The sequence below is a fragment of the Globicephala melas genome, chromosome 17, assembly GCF_963455315.2.
Source record: "Globicephala melas chromosome 17, mGloMel1.2, whole genome shotgun sequence".
Taxonomy (NCBI): Eukaryota; Metazoa; Chordata; class Mammalia; order Artiodactyla; family Delphinidae; genus Globicephala; species Globicephala melas.
Window position 1 is genome coordinate 10,592,617 of NC_083330.1, and position 23,167 is coordinate 10,615,783.

General features: G+C 41.5%; 1 protein-coding gene across 2 annotated transcripts in view; it reads right to left on the minus strand.

The window, feature by feature from the left end:
- CYP7B1 (cytochrome P450 family 7 subfamily B member 1) overlaps positions 1 to 16,917 on the minus strand; it is a 188,234-nt gene extending 171,317 nt beyond the window's left edge. For both annotated transcript variants that reach the window (XM_030859659.3, XM_060287280.2), the window contains exon 1: positions 16,622 to 16,917. In XM_030859659.3, coding sequence (XP_030715519.1) covers positions 16,622 to 16,734 — 113 coding nt within the window. In that variant the 5' untranslated portion in view covers positions 16,735 to 16,917. The remainder of the gene's footprint in view (positions 1 to 16,621) is intronic.
- Between the last annotated feature and the right edge of the window lie 6,250 nt (positions 16,918 to 23,167).

Sequence of the window (23,167 nt, forward strand, 5' to 3'; positions counted from 1 at the left end):
ATTCAAACATGTTGTCATTTCTCTTATATAAATCTAAAACAATAACCCCAAACAACTTGCCCTTAATTGAATGTGCCCCACCAGCTACCGTCCCATTTGATTCCTTCCCCAAAAAAACTTTTTGAAGATTATCTGCAGTCACTGCCTTCAATTTCACTCCTTCCATTTTCCACTAAGCCTCCTCCAAACAAGTTCTCAGCTCTACCACCCCAAAGAAACTTCTCCCGCTGAGATCAGCACCAATTTCAGTATCAATAAATTCAAGTCACCTCTTGGTCCTCATCTTACTCGTCAGCAGCATCCGACAGAGTTCGCCAGGCTGTCTTCCCGTCACTTGTGCGTTCTTCACTTGGATGCCACACTCAAGGTCTTCCTCTACCTCACTCATTGTCCCTTCTCAGTCCTCTTTTGCCTAAATTCTGAATGCGGGAGTGCCCAAGCTCAGTCCTTGGTCCTCTGCTCTTTCATTTCTACACTCCCCCTTTAATCTCATCTACTCACATTGCCTTCATTCTCTTATCTATATGCCAGTGACCTGCACATTTATCTCTACAATCAGACGTCTCTCCTGAACTTAAGACTCAGCTATGTGACTGCCCGCAGATAACATTTATATGTCACATGAGATGCTGGTGAAGATGTGACAGCTGGGAGAATTGTCCTGACCTGACAGCTATTTCTACTAACCTACCGGTCATTCTGTCCCTTCTACCAATAAAAATCATGAAGGTAGAACTGAAGAAAAAAATCATGTCCATGGATACAACTGCCAAAGATAATACTACCACACGGTATCCCAGATACTGCACATCCACAATGTCCAATACAGTGGACTCCTCCCCTTAGCCCCAAACCCTGTCCTCCTCAACAGTCTCTATCCTGTCAAGTGACCCAGTTACAGTCACTCAGACCAGCACCCTAAGGGTCATCCTTCCACCCTCCCCTTCTCCTTCCTTCTAGCCACGTGCAATCCAATACCAAGTCCAGTAGTTTTTACTCTAAGAATTTCTCTAACCTAGCCCCATCATCAACGCTTGCTTTTCTGTGGCTTAGTTCTATCCTGATTACCTATCACACGGTGTAATGGAACTGCTGGATTATTTGTATATTTCTATAGATTTCTGGGTTCCTTGAGGACAGAAACTTTCATCTCTGTACGTAGCCAATACATCTTTGTTGAGTTGAACTGAAAAGAACACATGAAAGGGAAGACTCCTGAGTTAAGAACAGGGATTTGGGTGGAAAATCCATTTCTTTGCCCTGGTGATTGTTGAGAAATTCATATCAGTAGTCACAGTTGACCCTAGCAGCGTCAACTTTTCCTCCCAGTGCAAATCACAGCCGTAAGGTCATGTGGAAGAAACAAGAGTGTACACAATGACAAATATAGGTGTTAAGTAATATGGAATTAATAGAGTAGGAAAGTGTGAAATTTAAAGACTGGGACCTATTTGGACATGTCTTCCTAACTCAACTATAAACTCCTTGGAGACAAAATGGTATCTTATTCTGCTTTCTACTCAGGGTTTTCCATACTGTAGGAGGTCAACAACTATTGGCTGAATAGTGAACACCTGCTTTCCTTCAAGTGTCTGAGCAATGAAACCTTTCCAAACTCATCTGCCTGCCTCCAAAACTACTCCTATCTCCAGAGGTAAAATAACTTGTGAAAAGTCTTACCTCAAATAAGTAGCAGAGCTAGTATTTAAACTCCTTATCTCTCTGGTTCTAGAGCCCTAGTCATTCTGCCATATTGCCAATCTGAAGTATTCTGAACAAAAATAAATGGTCAAGTACCTCACTCTCTTCTGTTTCATTTTTGTGCCAAGAGTTTCAGCTGACTTTTCTTGAGATGGCCTTCTTGTCTCTGCTCTGGGTTATGGGGACATGCTTCAATTTCCAAATGTCCTTATTCAATCCCATTCAAACAACTCTCTTGCTCTAATTTTCAGACACAGTGTTTCTTTGAGTCTTCAGGAATGATATGGTTTTCATGGCCCTGAACTTACTCTGGGATTCAGAGTCTTGTGATGCTTCTATGTTGAGCCCTGAAACTATTCTTATACTTTATAAATGTCAAAGGGGAATTCCCAGTAACTGGCTTAGCTCTGACTCAGGTGAAATCATGGGTCATGCCCTTCATAGTCAACACTGTATGTCAGGTTTCTCAGCATTTTGTGAACCAGTCATGACTACAAAGAAAATCGTCCACAGCCTTTTAATTCCATATTATGATGAGCAATGATCCTCTAAGTCCTATTTTTAAATTATTAATGTATTACTTATTGGCTGCCTACAATGCACCAGACACTTTTTTTTCTAGGTTCTAAGGACACAGAGATGAATGAAAAGCAGACTGATTCTCATACTAGTTGCTGACACACTGACTGAGGAGCGATGCATATTCACAGATAATTATGATACATTGTGAGGTGAATTCTGAGGTGCTGGGAGAGGCTAAGGAGGAGACAGTGAACTCTGCGTGGGAAAGATCTGGAAAATCTCCAGAGAGAGGGAGGTGTTACACTGGGGCTAAAAGAGCAGAAAGAAGGGTATGGTCATGGAGTCAGAAAGAGACTCGCTGTGTTTGAGAAGCGGTACCTTCTGTAGAGCTGAAATATATGTAGTTTGGGGGCTTAATTTGAGAATGTCAGTGTCCTGGTAGAATCACATCATTTCCTTAGGGATTATCTAGTCTGATTTCCTTATTTATAGATGAGAATACTGAGGCTCAGAGACAGTGAGGAATGTTATCATGCCATTTCTTCTTCTGGGTGAGTTTCATTTTTATTGCTGATTTCATAAATATCATGGTCCTTGTTCTCTTTGAATAGGGATACATATTGTAAGTACGTACATACTACATACTTCGTATACTTAGTACATGTTCTAACTGTACCATCCTAATGAAAGTTTGGAAATAGCAGCTGAAAATGGAAAGCACGCGCTGCTGTGGATTCTTCTCCACTTGATCCCACCAGGGCTTCAGAGACCCTGCGAAAAGCATGCTTTGGACGTAGCCAAAATTCTAGTCATTTTCTAAAGTCATCTTGTTACAGGGAGATCAGCTGGGTGCTTTGTGACCCCCTAGAGAGGCGGGATAGGGAGGGTGGGAGGGAGACGCAAGAGAGAGGGGATATGGGATATAGGTATACGTATAGCTGATTCACTTTGTTATAGAGCAGAAACTAACACACCATTGTAAACCAATTATACTCCAATAAAGTTGTTACAAATAAATAAATAAATAAAGTCATCCTGTGACAGACGGAAACAACACCCCTGCATGTTTCTTCCTTGGTTTTTCCTTTATTGATAATAATCAGTTCTAAGGAAGGGGGTGTATTTGAAAATAAATCTATGTATATCTCAAATACAGTTAGAAAACTGTCATTGTTCAACGTTGTTGACAAAGAATGATCGATTTTAACTGATTAAGTAACCTAGCATTATTCTGAATTTATTACACAGGTCATGAGATGTCCTACAAACCTGAGTCACCCTAAAATACTTAAAGGCCCTCTTACCCTATCATAGAAACACACTGCTTGAGACTCCAGTTATGTGTTCTTTTTTATAAGACAGTAACAATTTTTAAAGTCCAAAAACAGACATTATTTAAGCTTTTGGTTCTATTTGGCCAGAATTTCTTCTCAAATATGACTGTCTTAAAAGAGTACAAATATAGAGTTTCAAAGAGGGATTGAGTTATCTTAGTCCCACTAAAGCAGATTGAGAAAACTGACGTGAATCGGTCACTTTGGCTTCTAGAAGAGCAAAGACTAGCCCTTTAAAAATATTATAGTTGCCGGGGCTTCCCTGGTGGCGCAGTGGTTGAGAGTCCACCTGCCGATGAGGGGGACATGGGTTCGTGCCCCGGTCCGGGATGATCCCACATGCCGCGGAGCGGCTGGGCCCGTGAGCCATGGCCACTGAGCCTGCGCGTCTGCAGCCTGTGCTCCGTAACGTGAGAGGCCACAACAGTGAGAGGCCCGCGTACCGCAAAAAAAAAAAAAAATTATAGTTGCCTATAAAGTGGAAGGCAATTTTCATATATCTTCCAAAGCAATGTAATTAAGAACATCTGTACCTATCTACTCAACTTTATTAACTTATATTTGGGACTAAAGAAACTGCTCTATAGTAGATCTCTAGTGAACACAGGGAAAAGCACAAGAACAAATAAAATATGTAGATGTTTCAGCAATAAGACTTTTGCTTGAACATTTTCGAGATCTATGTTTGTCTCAAGGTAAGGCAACCACTGTCCAAGAAGTTAACTACGATACTGCAGAATGCAAACATAAATCATAAAATGAAGAATGGCATTGCTAAGATGCAGTCTAGCAAGACTATTCTATTATAGATCCCCCTGTAAAAATCAAGCCCAGGTAGGGCCATTTTGTAAAAAAAAGACAACTAGAAGAGCTGATTAAATACAAAAGAATAAGTATCATAATCAGTGAAGAGATGAGAAATTAAGATTGGATCTTCATCAAATAACATGAGAACTATTTACAGAACTGCTACCCAGAAATTTCATGGCAATGGCGCCTCCTCTATTTTATGTGATAGTTTATCTCTCTAGTAAAAAATATATTCAATCCTTGGCTAGGAAATTAACTGCTGAAGTTTTTCCCCTATTTTTGTTTAATTAAGTAGTTGAATACAATATTCAATATGGCACAAAGGAACCTGAATCTACTTGAGATGTAAAATGAGTAAAGTCTGAGTAGCACAATAAGGCATTATCGTAGACCATCTGCAGAGCCTTTATTGCTTACTGCTGGGGCTTAAACAGCCTTGAGTCACATTGTTATTATGACTTTATTCCATGGTCCCTAGGAATACTGTAGGATTTGATCTTCTGTACCTTTCTTTTTTGGTTGAAACATCCCACCCAAAAAAAACTGTGTAGTGGTTGTGTTATTTACAACCAAAGGACTCCATCCACCAATGGAGTGGGTTCCATCTCCAATGTCTCCCTGTACGGTAAATCTAGAGATTAAAATAAGAGGGGAAAGTTCTGTAAATACATATGGAGAATTTCAACATAGAAAGAAAACACTTATTTGAATCAATGCCTTTAGAAAAATAAAAATTTTAAAGACTTTACTTTTGGATTCCTTCCCTTAAAAAGTAAGAGCCACTTTAACTTCAAAATACGTCCTGTTTTTAGAATTGGGGTATTAAGCCATTATGCTGTGGCCCACAAATGCATCAGAGTCACAAATGCTGTGGTCAAACGTCTTCACCCTTCTTCAGTTGACTGGTGATTTCATATGTTCTAGGAATATTTTTATCTTTTGGCGTGATGCTCTATACCATATGGTATAACACACTGACAAGCAAAAAGGGTAGAACTAGTTTGAAATATATACACATATATACACACATATATTTATACATTTATATATTCACACACACATACACTGCATGCATAGTGAAAGAAGTTGCATGTATGCCTACAAAGAAATAAGGGCAAAGTTACACATCCTGCACACAGGACTGAGATTCTTTGTCCGTGTGGAAAACATCACTAAAATCCAAAGCAAGATTGAAAGTTCACTATAGACCTGAAAGCATTCAAGAGATATATCAGAAACACCTACATTTTGCTACATCAAGTAATATTTGAACTGTCTGTAACACTTTTTCACACAATATTTAATGCTGCTTCTCTAAGTGCAATAATAACTGCAGCAGTGACACACAAGTTGCAGAATCCATTTAGGAAAAATTGTTAAAATGGGAAACACACTCAATTATCTTTAATTGATTCCCAGAGGGTGAAAGTATCCCTTCCCTTTGATTCCAGGTTCCCTCAACATGATTTTCCTTTGGAAAACAGTGATCTTGAATCAATTTTTACAAGTTTTCTAGAAGATTAAGGTGTGACACTCAACCTGCTCATTAGTCTTTGTGTCAAGAGGTAGTCTTCCCTAGAAGAAAACACAGAGGAAAAGCTTCTTGACAATGATTTCTTGGATAGGACACCAAAAGCACAGGCAACAAAAGCAGAAATAAACAAGTGGGATTATGCCAAACTAAAAAGCTTCTGCACAGCAAAGGAAACAACTGATAAAATGAAGACGCAACCTACAGAATGGGAGAAAACATCTGCAAACCATACATCTGATAAAGAATTAATATTCAAAATCTATAAAGAACTCTGACAACTCAATAGCAAAACACCAAATAACTTGATTTAAAAATGGGCAAAGGAACTGAATAGACATTCTACTAAAGAAGACATACAAATGTCCAACAGGTATATGAAAAGGTGCTCAACATCACTAATCATCAGAGCAATGCAAATCAAAACCAGAATGAGATATAACCTCACACCTCTATTACATATATATTAAAAAAAAAAAAAAGCCAAGTGTTGGCAAGGATGTGGAGAAAAGAGAAAAGGGAACTCTTGTACTCTGCTGGTGGGGATGTAAACTGGTGCAGCCATGATAAAAAACAGTATGGAAGTTCCTCAAAGACTACAAATAGAGCTACCATATGATCCCACAATTCCACTTCTGGGTATATATCCCCAAAAATTGAAATAAGGGTCCCAAAGAGATCTGCACTCCCATGCTCATTAAAGCATTATTCATAATAGCCCAAGACACAGAAGCCACCTAAATGTCCATCGATGGGCAAATGGATAAAGAAAATGTGGTTTATGCTTATAATGGAATAGTATTCAGCCTCAAGAAGGAAATCCTGCCCTTGTGACAACATGAATGAACCTAGAAGAAATCATGCTAAGTCAGATAAGCCAGACACGGGAGGACAAATACTATGTCATATCACTCATATGAAGAATCTCAAACAGTCACAGAAGAGAGTAGAACAGTGGTTAACAGGGGGTGGGGAGAGGAAAACAGAGAGGCATTAGTCAAAAGATAACAAAATTTCAGTAATACCATATGAATAAGTCCTACTGATCTATTGTACACCATAGTGCCTCTAGTTTATACTGTATTACACACTTACAGATTTGCTAAGAGGGTAGATATGAAGTGTCCTTAATAACAATAATAAAGAGGGTGGGAAAACTTTTGCGGGCGATGGATATGTTTACGGCACAGGTGGTGGTGATGGTTTCATTCATGTATACTTATCTCCAAATTCATCAAATCGTATACATTAACATATACAGCTTTGTGTATGTTAAAAGAGGAAGAGAGAGAGAAACAGACAGGGTCCGGCATGATCCGTCCTGTTCTCTACTGTATCTGAACAAAGGACAGTGTGGACACGTGGTGAACCTCAAATCCTCTGCTAAGCCATTAAAGTGAGTGGGTGCAAGCGCCAGTAAATGGAATGAGGAAAAACAGGTGTTTTCTCACACTGCCCAACAAATCACTTTCGTACCATCTAGTGTCAGAAGGAGACGACAGCAGGCTAGTACTGCCTGCTTTTTTCGGTCTTAACATATCCTTCTTTTAAAAGCCCAAATGTATGTATTCATAGCTTAGTTAAATTTCTACTAGAAATGCTTTAAAGTCATATTAGATTTCAATACTTTCGTTTTCAGACAAGGGTAAGGGCATATGCCAGAACATTATTGCAAGAAAACTTAAAAAGTAAAACAACAAACACAAATGTTAAATGGCCGGACTTGAAGTCAAGCACTGTGGATCTGAACCATAACTGCACAGTATTCCAGTTGTATGACTTTGGGAATATTATTTAAACAAGACTTACTTTTTTACCTCTGTAAAATGAGGAAAGTTATTTTGAGGGAGGATTCAATCAATTAAATCTAATAATGGCTATAAAGTACTTGCCTCAGTGTCTTGCGGGCACATAGGAAGCGCTCAAAAGTATTGGCCGCCATTATTACAAGTCAAAAACAATTCTGTAGGACTTCATACTCAACACACAAAAATAGACTGAAAAGTCAACAATATCGTAGTAGCTAATCCAGGTAACTATCCATCATCCAAAAATGTTAATCCCTTCACATCCTGCCCCCAAAGTACAGCACTGCCAAAACACAGTGTCACCACTAGACATGACCAAACAACAAGCCACCTGTCTTCTAGGATAAAGGGGCTGGGGGACCACAGTCCTAAGGGACAGCTAATACAAAGCAATGCTTTCACCAGAGCAATGCTGGTCTCTAATATTTATCAGTAATCATCCCACCATTATTAGTGTTCAGGGTACCAAAGACGAATGTGTGTGAATCTATGTGATTAACCAATACCAGGCTCAGCCCTTTCACAAAGGAGCTCTGATCTGTTCAACAAAGCACACTGTCCACCCACACCAGGGAGCAGAAACGTAAGCCCAGTTATACAAATCCAGAACCTAAAGCTGAAAGTTAACAATACGTATTTTTAAACTCTGAATTTTCAGAAGCAGGAATTTTAGGAACTGACTGCACTCCAGTTGCTATGTTTTCAGTCAGGTTTATACTAAAGAATAATCATTGAACCAATATATGCTCTCCACTTGTAAATATTCATGATAGGTAAGCATTTGCTTATGAAATCTTCACTTTCTAATCAAAGTGGCAGAAAACTGATATGTATGACATTTTTGTATACAGTTTGTATATTTTGATATCAATATCTACAATTCTAAAATATTCATATTGGAAATAGATAACAATTACCGCACCAAACCCATTCATTCATCCTTCATTCTTATAACAAGTATTCACTGAGGACCTACTCAGGGCCAGGTATTGTGCTAGTGCTAAAACTGAAGTCAAGCTTTTATAGTCTCTTCTTCATTATTATCAACTATTTAGGATAAAGTTATGAGGAGAAATGACAATGGATTTAAATCCTGTTATGATTGTACTTTTATTAAAATTTCTATTAATTTTTGTATTAAGCAATTACAGACTTAATTAATCTTTCCACTTTCCTATAGACAAAAAAATGATCCCATCCCAAATCCTTCTATGTTGAAAAAAAATGCCAAAGCCATAAAATGAGCGCTTCAGCTATAAAAATGCACGATATAATAGATGTCACCTTCTCTTATTCAGCAAAGGGGCATTCTATAACTTTGTCCTTTGTCTTTCACAGAACAGTAACCTGAAGTCGTTTCAGTGGGGTTTTACTTTGGATAAAGTACAAAAATATTCTTCTCTAAGAAGCCGTTAATCTTTCCTCTGCAGCTGATGATTCTCTCTGCTCACCTGATTTTGGGGAAATCAGTGAAGTACAGCGTCCTGTTACCGCGGACCCCTTGCACTCCTCAGAGCCACCCTGGGCTTTCTCCTCCAGGCTGTGGGTAGCAGTAAGCAGGGATGCACCTCAATGCCTGCAGCCCACATCACATTTTCCAAAAGATTTTAAAGATGCACAGAGTTACATGGATACATAACAAACATTCAAACCTTACTTGTGAATTGATGGCTAAGGAAGAGAGACATCAATGAATAGCTCGTGGTACTCTGCGCACCTTGGGACCCAAAATTCTCCAATTATTATGTATTAGCATAGACACTGAGTATGTACAAATGTTTGCCTTCTATCCTGCTCCTCGTGGGCCACCAGCAAAGTGATTCCAGTCCCAGTCTTTTCTGCTCTCTGAAACTTCTTGCAAGAGGCTGTATAGTTTAATGCAAAGAGTACGGGGGATCCGGCTGTTGTGTTAGCTTTCTGTGGCCACTGTAACGAATTACCACAAATCTGTGGTTTAGACAATACTAGTTTACTATCGGGTGGTTCTGTCGGCCAGTAGTCCAAAATGGCTCTCCCTAGGCTAAGATCAAGGTGTAAGCAGGGCGAGATTTCTTTCTGGAGGCTCTAGAGGGGAATCTGTTTCCTTGTTTACCCAGCTTCGAGAGCCTGCCTGCATTCTTTGGCCTTGGCACTCCTTAATCCATCTCCAGAGCCAGCAACAGTCAACTGACCTCCTCTCCTGCCTCCCTCTTCCAGGTTTAGTGTGTGATTACATTGGGTCCACCCCATAGTTTGGTATCACCCCCCATTTTAAGGTTAGCTGATGAGCAACCTTCATTCCACTTTGCAGAGTGACTTATTCACAGGTTCTGGAGATTAAGTGTGAAAAACTTAATCTCCAGGATCGTCACTTTGAATGACACACAACTAAACAGCAACGTATGTGTTTTTCAAAACTTACCTGTTCCACTAATTACATAGTGGGAATACTCTCTATCTTCAGGAACTTTTTTTTTTAAGTTACAAAATAAAATAGTGATGCAGCCTGAAATGTCTCAAATGGTAACAAGACCAATCCAAACTCCGCAGCTTAGTAAAGGTAAGTGTAGCACCCTGCAGGAATTGATCAGTCATTTAATCAAGAGTCACAAATGTGCCTGGAGATGTCCCTATCACCTCCTATGTAAAAACATAAAAATCCACCTGTTAAATCAGCATTCTTCTGAATAGATAATGACTTTGCTTTCAGCTGCCCACATCCTTATCCTACATTTTCTTATAAGAAAAAGGGAAGAAAGAAGAAAAACATCCACTAGTGATGACAACCTAGTTCCTCTCGCTTTCTAGGCAATGGTAACAATGTGAGGGACCTGGGGCACCAGGGGCCGCCTTGGGGAGTAATTAAGTGATTAGAAAGAAGAAAATTGACTTGTGTGATACCGTTATGTCAACAAACCAACATTTCAAAACAACGTGTTACCTACATAACCCTGACAATTCATAACTCAAAAAAAATCACTGATTGAATTTTTACATTGACTAAAATTCATCTTAAAAACATGTAAATCTTATTTCTTACCAATTACAGCATGTTGGAGGTGTGGGGATTTGTGTGTTGGGGGAGAAGGATGAAAGAGGGAAGGAAACTCATCCCACTTTTTTTCCCCCTAAACAGCAACTAAGAGAAAAGGATCTTTGGGAAGAACCAAGGAAGCCTAATTGTGCAAGCCAACTGTCTTTCAAGTGACTTCACACTTTACAAAACGTGTTCACGTTTCTCATGCACTTTGCTTCTCGTATCTACCTTGTATGGTCGCTGTTAATTCCATTTTCTATTAAGGAAGATGACGGAGAGATTATTCAGAGGTCACAGAATGTGGACCCTCTGAATCTCCGAAGGAGGGGGACTCTCTTTGATGTCATCCAGAAGATGTCATTTGTGAGGTGTCCTCTCCTGGGTTCAAATCATTTATTTATTTATTTAACAACTTTATTGGAGTATAATTTCTTTACAGTGTTGTGTTACTTTCTGCTGTATAACAAAGTGAATCAGCTATATGCATACGTATATTCCCATATGCCCTACCTCTTGCGTCTCCCTCCCACCCGCCTTATCCCACCCCTCTAGGTGGTCACAAAGCATGGAGCTGATCTCCCTGTGCTATGCAGCTGCTTCCCACTAGCTATCTATTTTACATTAGATAGTGTATATATGTCAATACCACTCTCTTACTTCATCCCAGCTTACCCTTCCCCCTCCCTGTGTCCTCAAGTCCATTCTCTACGACTGTGATAGTGAGAGGCCCGCGCACCGCAATGAAGAGTGGCTCCCGCTTGCCACAACTAGAGAAAGCCCTTGCACAGAAACAAAGACCCAACACAGCAAAAATAAATTAATAAATTAATAAACTCCTACCCCCAACATCTTCTTTAAAAAAAAAGAAAGAGGAGTGTCACAGTCTGAAACAGAGATTGGAGTTCTGGTGACCTCAAGAAGCTGGAAGAGGCAAGGAAATGGATTCGCTCCTGGACCCACCGAAAGGAATGCAACCCTACCAACACCTTAACTGAAGCCAGTAAGGCCCATTTCAGACTTCTCATATCCCGAGCTGTAAGCTTAAAAACTGTGTGCTATTGTCCTTTCCCCATGATACTTTCTGTAAACACTTTCCCCTATTCATTATAAACTTTTAATTCTGTTTTAAGTGTGCTCTTCAGGAAGTATAATATTTAGTGCCAATTTTTATTTCATTTATTTAAAATAATTTAACTATTTTATATTTATTTTCTATTGTTTTGGTAGGGCTGATTTTTGTCCTTTTTACAGGGGATGGGGAGGTAGGGAAAGAATAGTAGAGATGTGTTTGTTTTCAACTCTGCCTTGCTACAGACTCTGCTTTTATATGATGTTGTCTTCTAAAATAAATTGGAAAGTATGTATCTGTATTTAAGTCTATTATTAGTAAACAGCGATTTTTTAAAAACATGTATCTAATTATTGGACAAAAACATATTTCATATTTTATATATATATCCACATATATATATATCATATATATATCATGACTTTCTGGAAATGAACTGGGTTTCCTAGCACCACCCAAATCTTATCTTCTAAGTTAGAATCCTATTACTACACTGACCCCGAATGCTGGTTCTTCTAAAAAGAAAAAAATGATTAAAAACATTTTAAAAGAATTTATCAAAGTTTTATTTTAAATGTATCATTCTTTTTGTCTTATGAAAGAAATACGTATGTATTATGACAATTTAAAAATATAAGCATGAAAAAGGAAATAATAATCATTTCACAAAAAAGATACCACCTAGATATAATCACTGTTAGAAGTCTGGGTTTGGGTTCCAGTAATGGTGAGGTAGCTTGAAATAACCTAACGTTTTCACAGATAGCAAAAGACAAAACAAACAAACAAAAAATGATTTAAATGCACTAGAGAACAAGCAAAAGAAGGCAGATACTGAAGGGGAGTCAACCCTTAAAGAACAGACCCATAATGAATTAAGTCCAGGGTAGACAGTATTTCCTCTGACCCGTCTGCAAGGGGGAGAGACAGCTGGAACTCAAGCAAAAAGCTACAATATTACTGACTGAGGTGTCAGAGTTTGAGATACTGAAGTGGCTGGAAGTCAAGAAGAAAAACCTAGAAAAACATGCATATAGACACCCTTCAAATTGTTGGCCAAACCTGGAAGTGTGCATCTGTGGAGGAGACTTCAAAGAGCCCTGTGGAAAGCATCAGCTGCAATATTCAAAGAACTGAGCAGAGATTTCTGCTGCTGCCCACTGCTGGGGAGACAGGAGTTTAGGGTTTGAATCCCATCAAAGAAAAGAAGCTTGGTAAATATCTTGAGCTTTCCATAGACTCATCTTTATAAAGGATAAAACTAAGCTTCCCCCAAGTTCAAGAGAATCGGCCAGAAATACATCTGCACACTAAAACAAAATGCAACACTCTTCAGGGGAAGACAATAAAATTCAGAATCTAGAAAGATAGGGTTTATAAACTAACAGACTGGCCACATCAGACATAGGTGAAAATAGCGAGCAACTGGAACTCTCATATAGTATGTACTGGTGGAAGTGTTACAAAAGTACAATTACATTGGAAACATGGCATTTTCCAAAATGGGTGTGAGTGTAAGTCTTTACCCTATGATCCATCAACCTTCTCATAGGTTTCAGGATTTTAACCCAAGAAGGAACTAAATATATGTCCACAAAGAGTCTTGTAAAAGAATGTCTACATATGCTTTATTTGTAATGGTCCCGGACTGGAAATAACTAAAAGTCCATTAAAAGGACTTTTAAGATGACCAACTTGTAGTGAACACATACACACACACATACATAATAAATGTAGTATATATATATATATATAGTAGATATATACATGTATATACCACAGTTTATATAGAGAGAGAACATAAACTACTCTGCAATGAAACAGAATGAATGAATTACTGATATATGCAACAACATGGGTGAATCTCAAAATCATTTTGTTGACAGAAGAAAGCCATACACAAAAGAAGATACTGCATAATCCCATTTATAAGAAGTTCAAGAACAGGCAAAACTAAATCAGAGCTCAGGGGTGGGGACTAACTAGAAAGAGGTGTGAGAAAATATTCTATTTCTTGACTGGGGTGACGGTTACACGGGTGTCTACATGTATGAAAACTAATCGAATGGTACATTTAAAATCTACACAGTTCACTGTATGTAAATTTGCCCCCCCCTCAAATGTCTGTGGTATATCCTTGCAGCCTTTTATATTTTTAAGAAAGATAAACACAACCCCTGACATCGAGATGCCTGCTTGGCACTCCTAATGCGGACAAAAAGTGTTGCCTGCCATTCTAGTAAACAAAATGCTGTCTAGCCACCCGCCACTGTAGCCACCCCTGACCGTGTGGGGCACTCTGGGGGGAATTCAGGATGGAGAAAAACAGGATGCTGGCCCCAGGTAGTGAAGATACATATATAAGAAATCATTTCAATGAGCCTGGACTCTTGCACCTTCCCATAGGTAGAAAAGCACTAAAATCGTTAACTTGAAATGTCTGTTTTTTTGTGATCAGCAGTAATCTTTTGATGTTCAACTGTATGATGTTTTTTTTTTCAGCAAAAACTCCTATATATCCTGGCGCCTCCCTTGCCTCTTCGGAACAGTTCCTCAGAGCTACCTGAGAGGCTGTCTTCCGGGCTATATAGTCTTCAGTAAGGTTCCGGGATACAACATAACTCACAACTTTTAGGTTCTGTATTTCTCTTCAGTTGACAGTAGCTACCACACTTCGCTCTTCTGATGAACAGAAACAATTGCACAAACATTAAGCCATTCTTAATAACAAACATTTAAGTGATCAAAGAAAGCCACTCTGTGACTATTATAAAGTCAAAAACGAGATCAATCCATAATCATGTCTAAATACTGACAAAAATCATGAATACTAAGTCAATAAAATGACCAAATATCCCCCAAACCTTACTAATTCTAGAGTCTGTTGCTTACTTACTAATTGCTGATTCAGCCTCAAAGCATTCCTCTTGCCTCATAGAGGAGATTAACGTTTCCAGTCATAGACCAGCCCCAGCTTTCTGAGAGTTTCTTACCAACAGAGCAAAAGCTTGCTTCTTGGAACCTTCCCCCAAATCACATAACACAAACCCAAATGCCATAAATAGGTCCTTTCTACACTCTTTTACCCAGAATGAATGGCGTGTGTTCCTTCTAGTTGCCATAAACAATAACTCAACTTGTTCCACTACAGGTGTGTTCCTAGCAGTCTTTGGCTGGAGGTCATGGACACTATGCATACGAACGGTGTTTTTAAATTTTTTTCACTTAATGTATCTTGAATATGGCTTTCTATATCTTCATATAGTCTACATTATAGTTTTTTATGGCTACATAACTTTCTACTACTCGGATATGCTAGAATTTCTTTAACTAAACCAATATTTTTCAGAAATCTAGGTTTTTTTTCTAATGTTTCACTATTATAAGCAGCCCCGATGAGCACTGAGCTGGTGAAATCTTTAAGGACCTTCACAATTATTTCACCAGGAGCAATTTCTTTAAATAAAATTACTGGAATTACTGGCTCAAGAGATATGAAACAATACTACATTGCACTCTTGTCTGAATATAAAATCTTAGCTACTGTAGGACAGACAGCACTTCAATCCACTTCAAACAGGCTACCATGCCCATTAACTCTCAGCTTCACTCTTACCAATTCGCCATCTTGTCAACTCTGATGGTCCTTTGTCCTCAACACACTAGACTTCTCAGCAGCATCTGACACAGGTAACTCCCCCTACTTGTTTAAAAATGTCCTTACCTAGCTTCTGGGACACCACATTCACTTGGTTTTCTTCCCATGCCACTGGCCCCTCCTTCTCAGTCTCCTTTGGTGGTCCTTCTTCTTCTGCCAGACTCTTCAACAAGGAGAGTGGCCCGGGCCCCCTACTTTTCCATCAAACTTTTTCACAAGGTGACCAATCTATACTCATGATTTTATGTTCCATTTTCATATTTGTGACTTTCATAATTAAATATCCTCCCCGGACCTCGCCACTGAGCACCAGAAACACAGACTTCACTATTTACCTAACACGTCCCTCCAAACCTGCCCTACCTCAGGGAATGACACCACACACTCCACCCAGATGATCAGACAAAAACAAAAAACAAGGGAGGAAAAAAGAAAAAAAAGCTATGAAGAAGAACCTGATAGTATGAAAAGTGACCCGGTTAGAAAAGACAAATGAGTGATTTCAAAGTGAGTGCTTTTATGTTGAACTTCTCTTGTTTCTCCTTCCACATTTCAAATCAGATAATGAAGTGACACACTTCTGGGTTTTGGTGTTAATATGTTGTTTATTCTGTTCTAATGAAAATAACGGAGTAAATGTATAAAATACACATTATAAGTTTATTAAGTCCTCACAAAAATCCCATGAGGTGCATTTTTCCAGATGCGGACCAGTGGTAAACTGAGGCACTGACAGGCACCCAGGGGTACTGCTCATACCTTACACTGGCATTTTCCTAAAACATTTCACTTTTAGTGGAATGAAAAGAAAGAAAATTCCGCTCCTGAAATACTCTATGAATGCTAGGCCACAAAGCATCAACTCACGGTAACAAGGCACCAAAGCGTGTCTGGAAGCCATGCGTGATGCATAACGTATAATGCAAACCTAGGGCAGACTACAACCGAGCCCGAGCAGCAAATCGAATTGGTCCCCACGCTTGCATACGTGTGCGTGTGCCTGGGAAAGAGGCAGACGGAGCCTTTGTCTTTACACACGACCCCCAGAGACGCCGGCGCCCGCAATCATGGAAGGGGCTCCCTGGACCATCTGGGTCGCGCGCGGTCGCGGGGCCCACGACGCATGCGTGACCCAGGCGCGAGGCTGCTCGGCCGGGCGGCTGGGCGCTTACCTGGTGCGCCGGGCGTGCAGATACAGTACCAGCAGCAGCAGGGCCGCAGCGAGGACCAGGCCCGGGGGGCTGAGAGGCCGCGGCAGCCACGGCTCCAGCGAGAAGCTGCCCATGCCCGCGGCCACGTCTTCCACCGTCCGGATCGCGCGCGGCCGCGGGGGGCGGCCCGGGGTGTCTCTCCGAGCTGCGCGGCCGGCGAGTCTGCAGCCGGCAGAGGGTCCCGGGAGGCTGGCCTGGCGAGGCGCCGCCTGAAATGTCACCGAGGGCCCCCGGGGCCAAGTCTCAAAGTTCCCGGACTCCCCTCCCCCGGCCCACCCCTCCCCCCCCCCCCATGCGCACCGCCCCGCTCGGCCACCGCCTCCCGCCCGGCCGCCTCTGGAAAACTGCGCGCCGCCCACCCCCGCCCCCCCGCCCCCGGGGCAGGAAGAAGGGCTAGAGAAGAGGGGGAAAGGGGCTAGGATTTCCCGAGCTCGAGCCGCTGAAGGCCTGAGGGAAGGGGATTTCAGTTCGGAGTTGGAAATGAGTCGTTCGGGTCCGTCTTCCCCTCGCCCGCGCCCCGCGACCGCGCTGGCCCTCGAAGAGGGTTGGGACTGTGCCCGCTGCGCCCTGGCCCCGGCGACCTCTTCGGCAGCCCCTTCCTCCCCGCCCCCAGCCGGCGGGCTGCCCGCGCGCCCGCGCTGCCCTTCGCGCGCCCGCGCCCCCCCTTCCACGCCGCGCTTCCTTGCTCGCCCCCGCGCCTGCTGGTCGCCGAGGCCAGTCCCAGAGGCCGGCAAGACAGGGCCCAGAGCTGGGCCGGGACCCTCCGGGAGTCCCCATGGGACACACCATCCAGGAAGAGAGAAGACAGAGGAAACGAGCTATTGCAAAACGACGCTAAGGTACTACGACATAAGTGGTACACGCCCCGCAGGTTGTCCTTAGAAAGGATGAGGGAGAAACTTTGAAAATGTCTTTTCCTGAGTAATGACCATTCACATTACTTCGCACGTGTGTATTTACTCTCCACACCAAACTTGGAACGTAAGTTTTAGCAATGTATTAGAGAACATATAATGAGGCTCAGGTTAAGGTAACTTACCCTGGTTCTTCGGTTGATAAGTAATTAAAAAACATTCTAGGGCTTCCCTGGTGGCGCAGTGGTTGGGAGTCTGCCTGCCGATGCAAGGGACACGGGTTCGTGCCCCGGTCTGGGAGGACCCCACATGCCGCGGAGCGGCTGGGCCCGTGAGCCATGGCCGCTGAGCCTGCGCGTCCGGGAGCCTGTGCTCCGCAACCTGAGAGGCCCACGTACGGCAAAAAGAAACAAAAAAAAAAAACCCAAAACCATTCTAACCAAGGGTATTCCAGTGCCACTGTGTTCTTTCCTTTATGCAAGATTTTATTTGCGCAGTTCTCAAGACTATTACAGCAGCTTCACAACTGGTCTCCGTACCTCCGACCTTTGAGTTTTCCAGCCCATCCTCTCCATTGCCACGTCCCTAAAGCACAGACCTATCCAGCTCTGACCCTGTTCGAAACTCTTACTGGTTGCCTTTGTGATAAAGATAAATCTTCATCCTGCAATGAGAAGTCTCCACAATTTGTCTCCATCCCATGGCTAGGACAGTTCCATATACAAGAAAGCTTGAGCCACAGTGTCCCTCACAATCAGCCCTTTCACACCTTGGCTTATGACATTCTCTCTGCCTGAAAAAGTTTCCTCTCTCCCCTAAATACTAAAATGCTACCTACCTGTCAATGCCCAGTTCAAATACCACTTCCTTCTAGAAATTATTCCTTACTCTTGTAATTAATCTCTCCCTCCTCTGTACTTTTAACACTGTCTCTGCTTTTGACTCCATCACATTTTCCCTCTCTATCTGAGTTATTTCTGTCTATGTCTGTCTGGCCTGCTATAGAAGGTGAGAATCATCTCTTAGACAACTTTGTCTGCAACTACTCTCCACCTCCTGTCACCCTGGCCCCCGACGCTGGAGTTGAGGTACTGTAGTTGGAAGTACTTTGCATGTGCCTGGCCCTTGGTCCATGCTCCAGAACTGAATTACTGCTGTGTTGCTGTCCTTGGCCTTAAAGCTGTGAATGGCTGGGCAAGCATGAGAATTCTAATGTTTATGAGTTTCTTCATCTGACTTTTATTCCAGGGTTTTCTACTGCCTTTCTTTTCTCCTGTCATAGATTCAGTTTTCCAGGAAATCAGGGTACAGTGAGCCAACAGCTATTCTGTCTCCTCCAAGAAAAAGCAAATTGGTTTCCATCACTACCTGGCCAGCAGAGCCAGCATGCAGGATGGTATCCATGCCGTGCCTTTCTGTACCCACTGCAAAAAGTGCCTCTCACTAATTTTCACGAGAATCCTCAACTTTTATACTTTAGTTTTCCATTTGATCTCCTGGATGACTCTCCTCTTTGAAAACAGAGGTTAAAATGTTCAGCGTTAATCAATTTGTTGAACATTTACCATGTGCCAAGCACCATGCTAAACATTTTATTTTATAACAATAATAACAGAAAACACCTGCAGTTAATCACAGTGTCTTATGTAGGTGGAAGGAAGAATACTACACTGTCACCTACTAGATTTGGTTAGCGACTGTGTCATCTCCCTATGGTATCTTACCTAGAATGCTTTATGGTATTCACTTAATAAATTTTGAATATATGTTTCCTTTGTGTTTTCCACTTCTGCTAAAAGGGGGCTCCATGCTGTAAACAGACCTGGTTGAAATAAAATCTAAAGACCTCTTTTATTCCTCTTTTGCTTTTGTAGCCCAATATCAGCATCATGATATTCAATCCAGTTCAATTTATTTTACCTCCAAAACATGCCTTTATTCCCATCACTTCTCTGACAGAGATGACTAGTTGACCCTCCATGTCTGCTTCCCCCTCCTTCTCAGTAACAGGCCTCGATTTTTAACTGAGCCCATGGCTGTCCATTATAAAGACTGCTTTCCCAGCCTTCCTTGTAGTTAGAAGTGACCATGCAACTGAATTCTCACCAGTAGGCTAAGTTTCAGGTGTTACTTCAGGGAAGTGGCCTTAACAGGAATGGTCGGGCCCTTTGCTTCCTTCCTCTTTTCTGCTGTTTAGAATATAGACACTATGCCTGGAACTCAAGCAACCATCGGAGCACGTATAAGTATGTCCCAAATATTGCATTCAGTATTATTTGCTGTTAATATGAAATTCAAATTTATCTTGGGATTCTATATTTTTTTTGGTTAAATCTGGTAACTCTAGTTTAATTTCAACACAGGGGTTCATAAGGCATACAGGTAAGGCAACTAAATTCTAGCTGACCAATGGTCCCCTCCAGAAATCAGCCACAAATATTTCTTTCAACACTGGCTACCAATGTTAGTATCTTATGTACCTTGGCTACACGAATTAGACCAGGGTTAACAGTCAGATCTAAAAGAATCATGGGGTGGCCTTTATACTTTGAGGTATCCAGATGTGGAAATGTGTTCAGTACAGATAGCAACTAGCCTAATCATCTTTCTTCAGAAAATATTGATTGTGAGACACACGGAGAGAGAAAAATACAGAAGTAGGACCAGAGGGAGTAAAGGGAGAGCGTGATATATTGGAGTCTCTAAAGGAAGAGTTATGAAACTCTAGGTGACAGGTCATACTCCAAAGCCTTCCCCTTCAGCCCAGTTGACCCTCATCTACCAGGTGGTCTAAGCTGTCAGCCTCTTTCTCTGTTCTCGTTCTAGTCTATGATTAGGGCTTGAATTCTGTCCCTGTTTCCCTTGAGGCCTTCTCTTTTGAATCTAAAGAGCATGTTTGGAAGTCACCAAAACTTGAAAAATGACTATTTCCCTGCATTTCAACATCTATGTCCTAATTCTCCTGCTCTGACTTTGTCGTTTTTTTCTTTTTTTTTTTTTTTGACCGCTTGGCTGTGGGATCTTAGTTCCCCAGCCAGGGATTAAACCCAGGCCCTAACACAGTGAAAGCATGGAGTCCTAACCCCTGGACCGCCAGGGGATTTCCGGTCGTGCTCTGACTTTGAAAATATGAATACACTGGATTGAGACCTCCAAGTCCACCTATTTTGTCAGTAACTTCTTTTAAGTGCAAATTGTGTCCATGGCACTATGTCTGGACTGCTGGAGCTATAAAAGTGAATGAGATGGCTCTTCCTTCAAAGAGATGGACCTAAAAGGACTAAAAGCGTTGACATTGGAAAGGAGAAAGAAAAGAGGCTAGTCCACATGAGATTGTGGGGTGAAAATGAAGGGATTTAAGAACAGGCACCAATATGGCCGCAATCTTGTGAGCTCCTGGGAAGCAAAAAATGTGCCGGGGAAAGGGCATCTTGTAGGCTTTAGTTATTGGGAAACATTTGAAAGTCCCACTGTGGAAATTGTCAAAGGAATTTTACACATTTTTTTTCTAATATTGGGAATTTCCTAAAAGCAGGTTTGAGTATTCAGGCCTGAAATGTCCCATAACCTTTTGACATAAAATGTAGATTGGGTTTGAATCAGAACTTTAACTGAAAAGAATGACTGCTGTTATTCTCCCCTTGCTCGTGAGCTCTGTCTTAACTAACTTTGACTTCCTATCCCCTTCTGTTAGAATTAAGACCACTTCTGGACAAAATTGTGAAGCAGAGGAAGGGAAGAAAACTGAAAAGGATGGAGAGGACCTGCCATGGGCCAGGTACTGCTTCATGTGTTACACACGCATTTTATTTAATCTTCAGAACCTACCTCTGATGTAGGCATTACTAGTCCTTTAGACATAAAGAAAACCAAGACCCAAAGAATTTCAGGGCGCCCGTGATTATTCAGCTAGTACATTCCACTGTGCATTCATCCCTCCTTCCACAGTACCATCTTGCCTTCCTCAGAGCTTTCTTTCGCTAACCCCTCACCACATCTGTTCAATCATTCTGGCCTCCATTTTTAGGGATCCTCTCTTTACCTTGAGCTGCCCATAACCGAGGCACCCCATGGAGACAGTTGGGCCTCTGCTTTATACCCTGGCCTACCTCAGAGCTACCTCACTAGCTCGGAGGCTAGTCTTGGCTTTCCCATCTGAAAAATGTTATAAGACTACTTTCCGTGTAGGTTTATGAGGATGAATTTGTGAACAGTAAATATATGAAAGTCAGAATGCCTGGGGCTTCTCCCTTTCTTTGCATTTGAGCACCTTCTGCTCCTTTGGCAGAGGGTATAAATAGAAATGAGTTTATCAGACAAGCTCGGCCCAACTAAGGTGTTAGCCTGTTGATGTATTACTTCTACCCAATTAAAATGTAAAATGTGCCATTTCTTGCTTGATTAAGGTAGCTATTCTGGTTGTAGCTAAGATAGCAGTGATGGTAAATATATATATATATCCTGAAACCTGAGTCTGCCGTCAGTATTGTTTAATCGGCACAGAGTGAATAGTGAGGCACCTTAGATGCTGGCCCTGAACCTGACCAAAAATATCTTAAATCACAAATTCTTCCTCTTATTCTGTCTTTCTTTAACATGTAAACAATGCACTTCTTTTCCCTTTAGTTTCCCTTTCTCCTAAAAAGCCAATTTATAGTGTTGACCTAGCACTCAGCTTACACATACAGACATGGCAGGCAGGAATGCTTATTCGATAAAATGCTGTTGAATGAACAGAGTGACCCAACAATAGAGAGTGTTGTTACATTTAACTCTTTTTTTTTAATAAAGTACAATTTTAGGTAAGGTCTGAATATAATTATTTTGAAGCAGCTTTAAAAATGGTGGAACAGATGGCTCTGATTATCTCCAAGAGGAAGGAAAAGATTCAAGAGTTTTGTCATTTCTTGTTTAATAGTCTTGGCATTACTTATACATACTTGAGTTTTGAATACACTGGCTTATCATTCACAATCCCACGCTAACCCTTAGTTCATACTCATGATCTGACCCTACTTCCCATGCCAAGATTTGAGACTCTCCATCTCTGTTTCTGATTCACTGGCTTTTCCAACATTTCATTTCCTGATTAGCCACTGAACCCAGATTTCTGAGGACAGAAAGCACAAGGATCCCCACAAACTTATCCCCCAGCTATCTCTGTTCACTAAGGGAGAATTTTAGACTCAAAAACTTCTTTTGGGGGTGGGGGTGGACGGTTTGGGCCAGGCTGGTTCCTGGAGAAGCAACAAAAGCCCTGGTCTGGAATAAAATCTACCCACCAGGTTCTGCTGTTTCTGCCTGTTACAGAAGAGGTTTTGGAAAACAGACTCAGAGAGAGACAGACCAGCACAGGACTATATTAGGACAGAGTCTCAGGATCAACACCAGGGGTTGAAACTGACAGACAGAGGGCAGTATTGGGTTGGGGTGCAGTCTCATCCAAAGACTCGGCCCGTGAGGATACTGAGAACCCAGGCGGCCCTTTAGAATTACCCCAAGATGGGGTGAAGGTCCAGGCCTTCAGATCTCAATATCAACATGCCTTTGGTTGTGGACTGCCCTCAGGATAATGGAAAGCTGAGGGTGACCTTGGAGAGGAACTCTTCTTTAGCTGAAGGCAATTCCTGAAGCAGCTGGTGACACTCCCAGA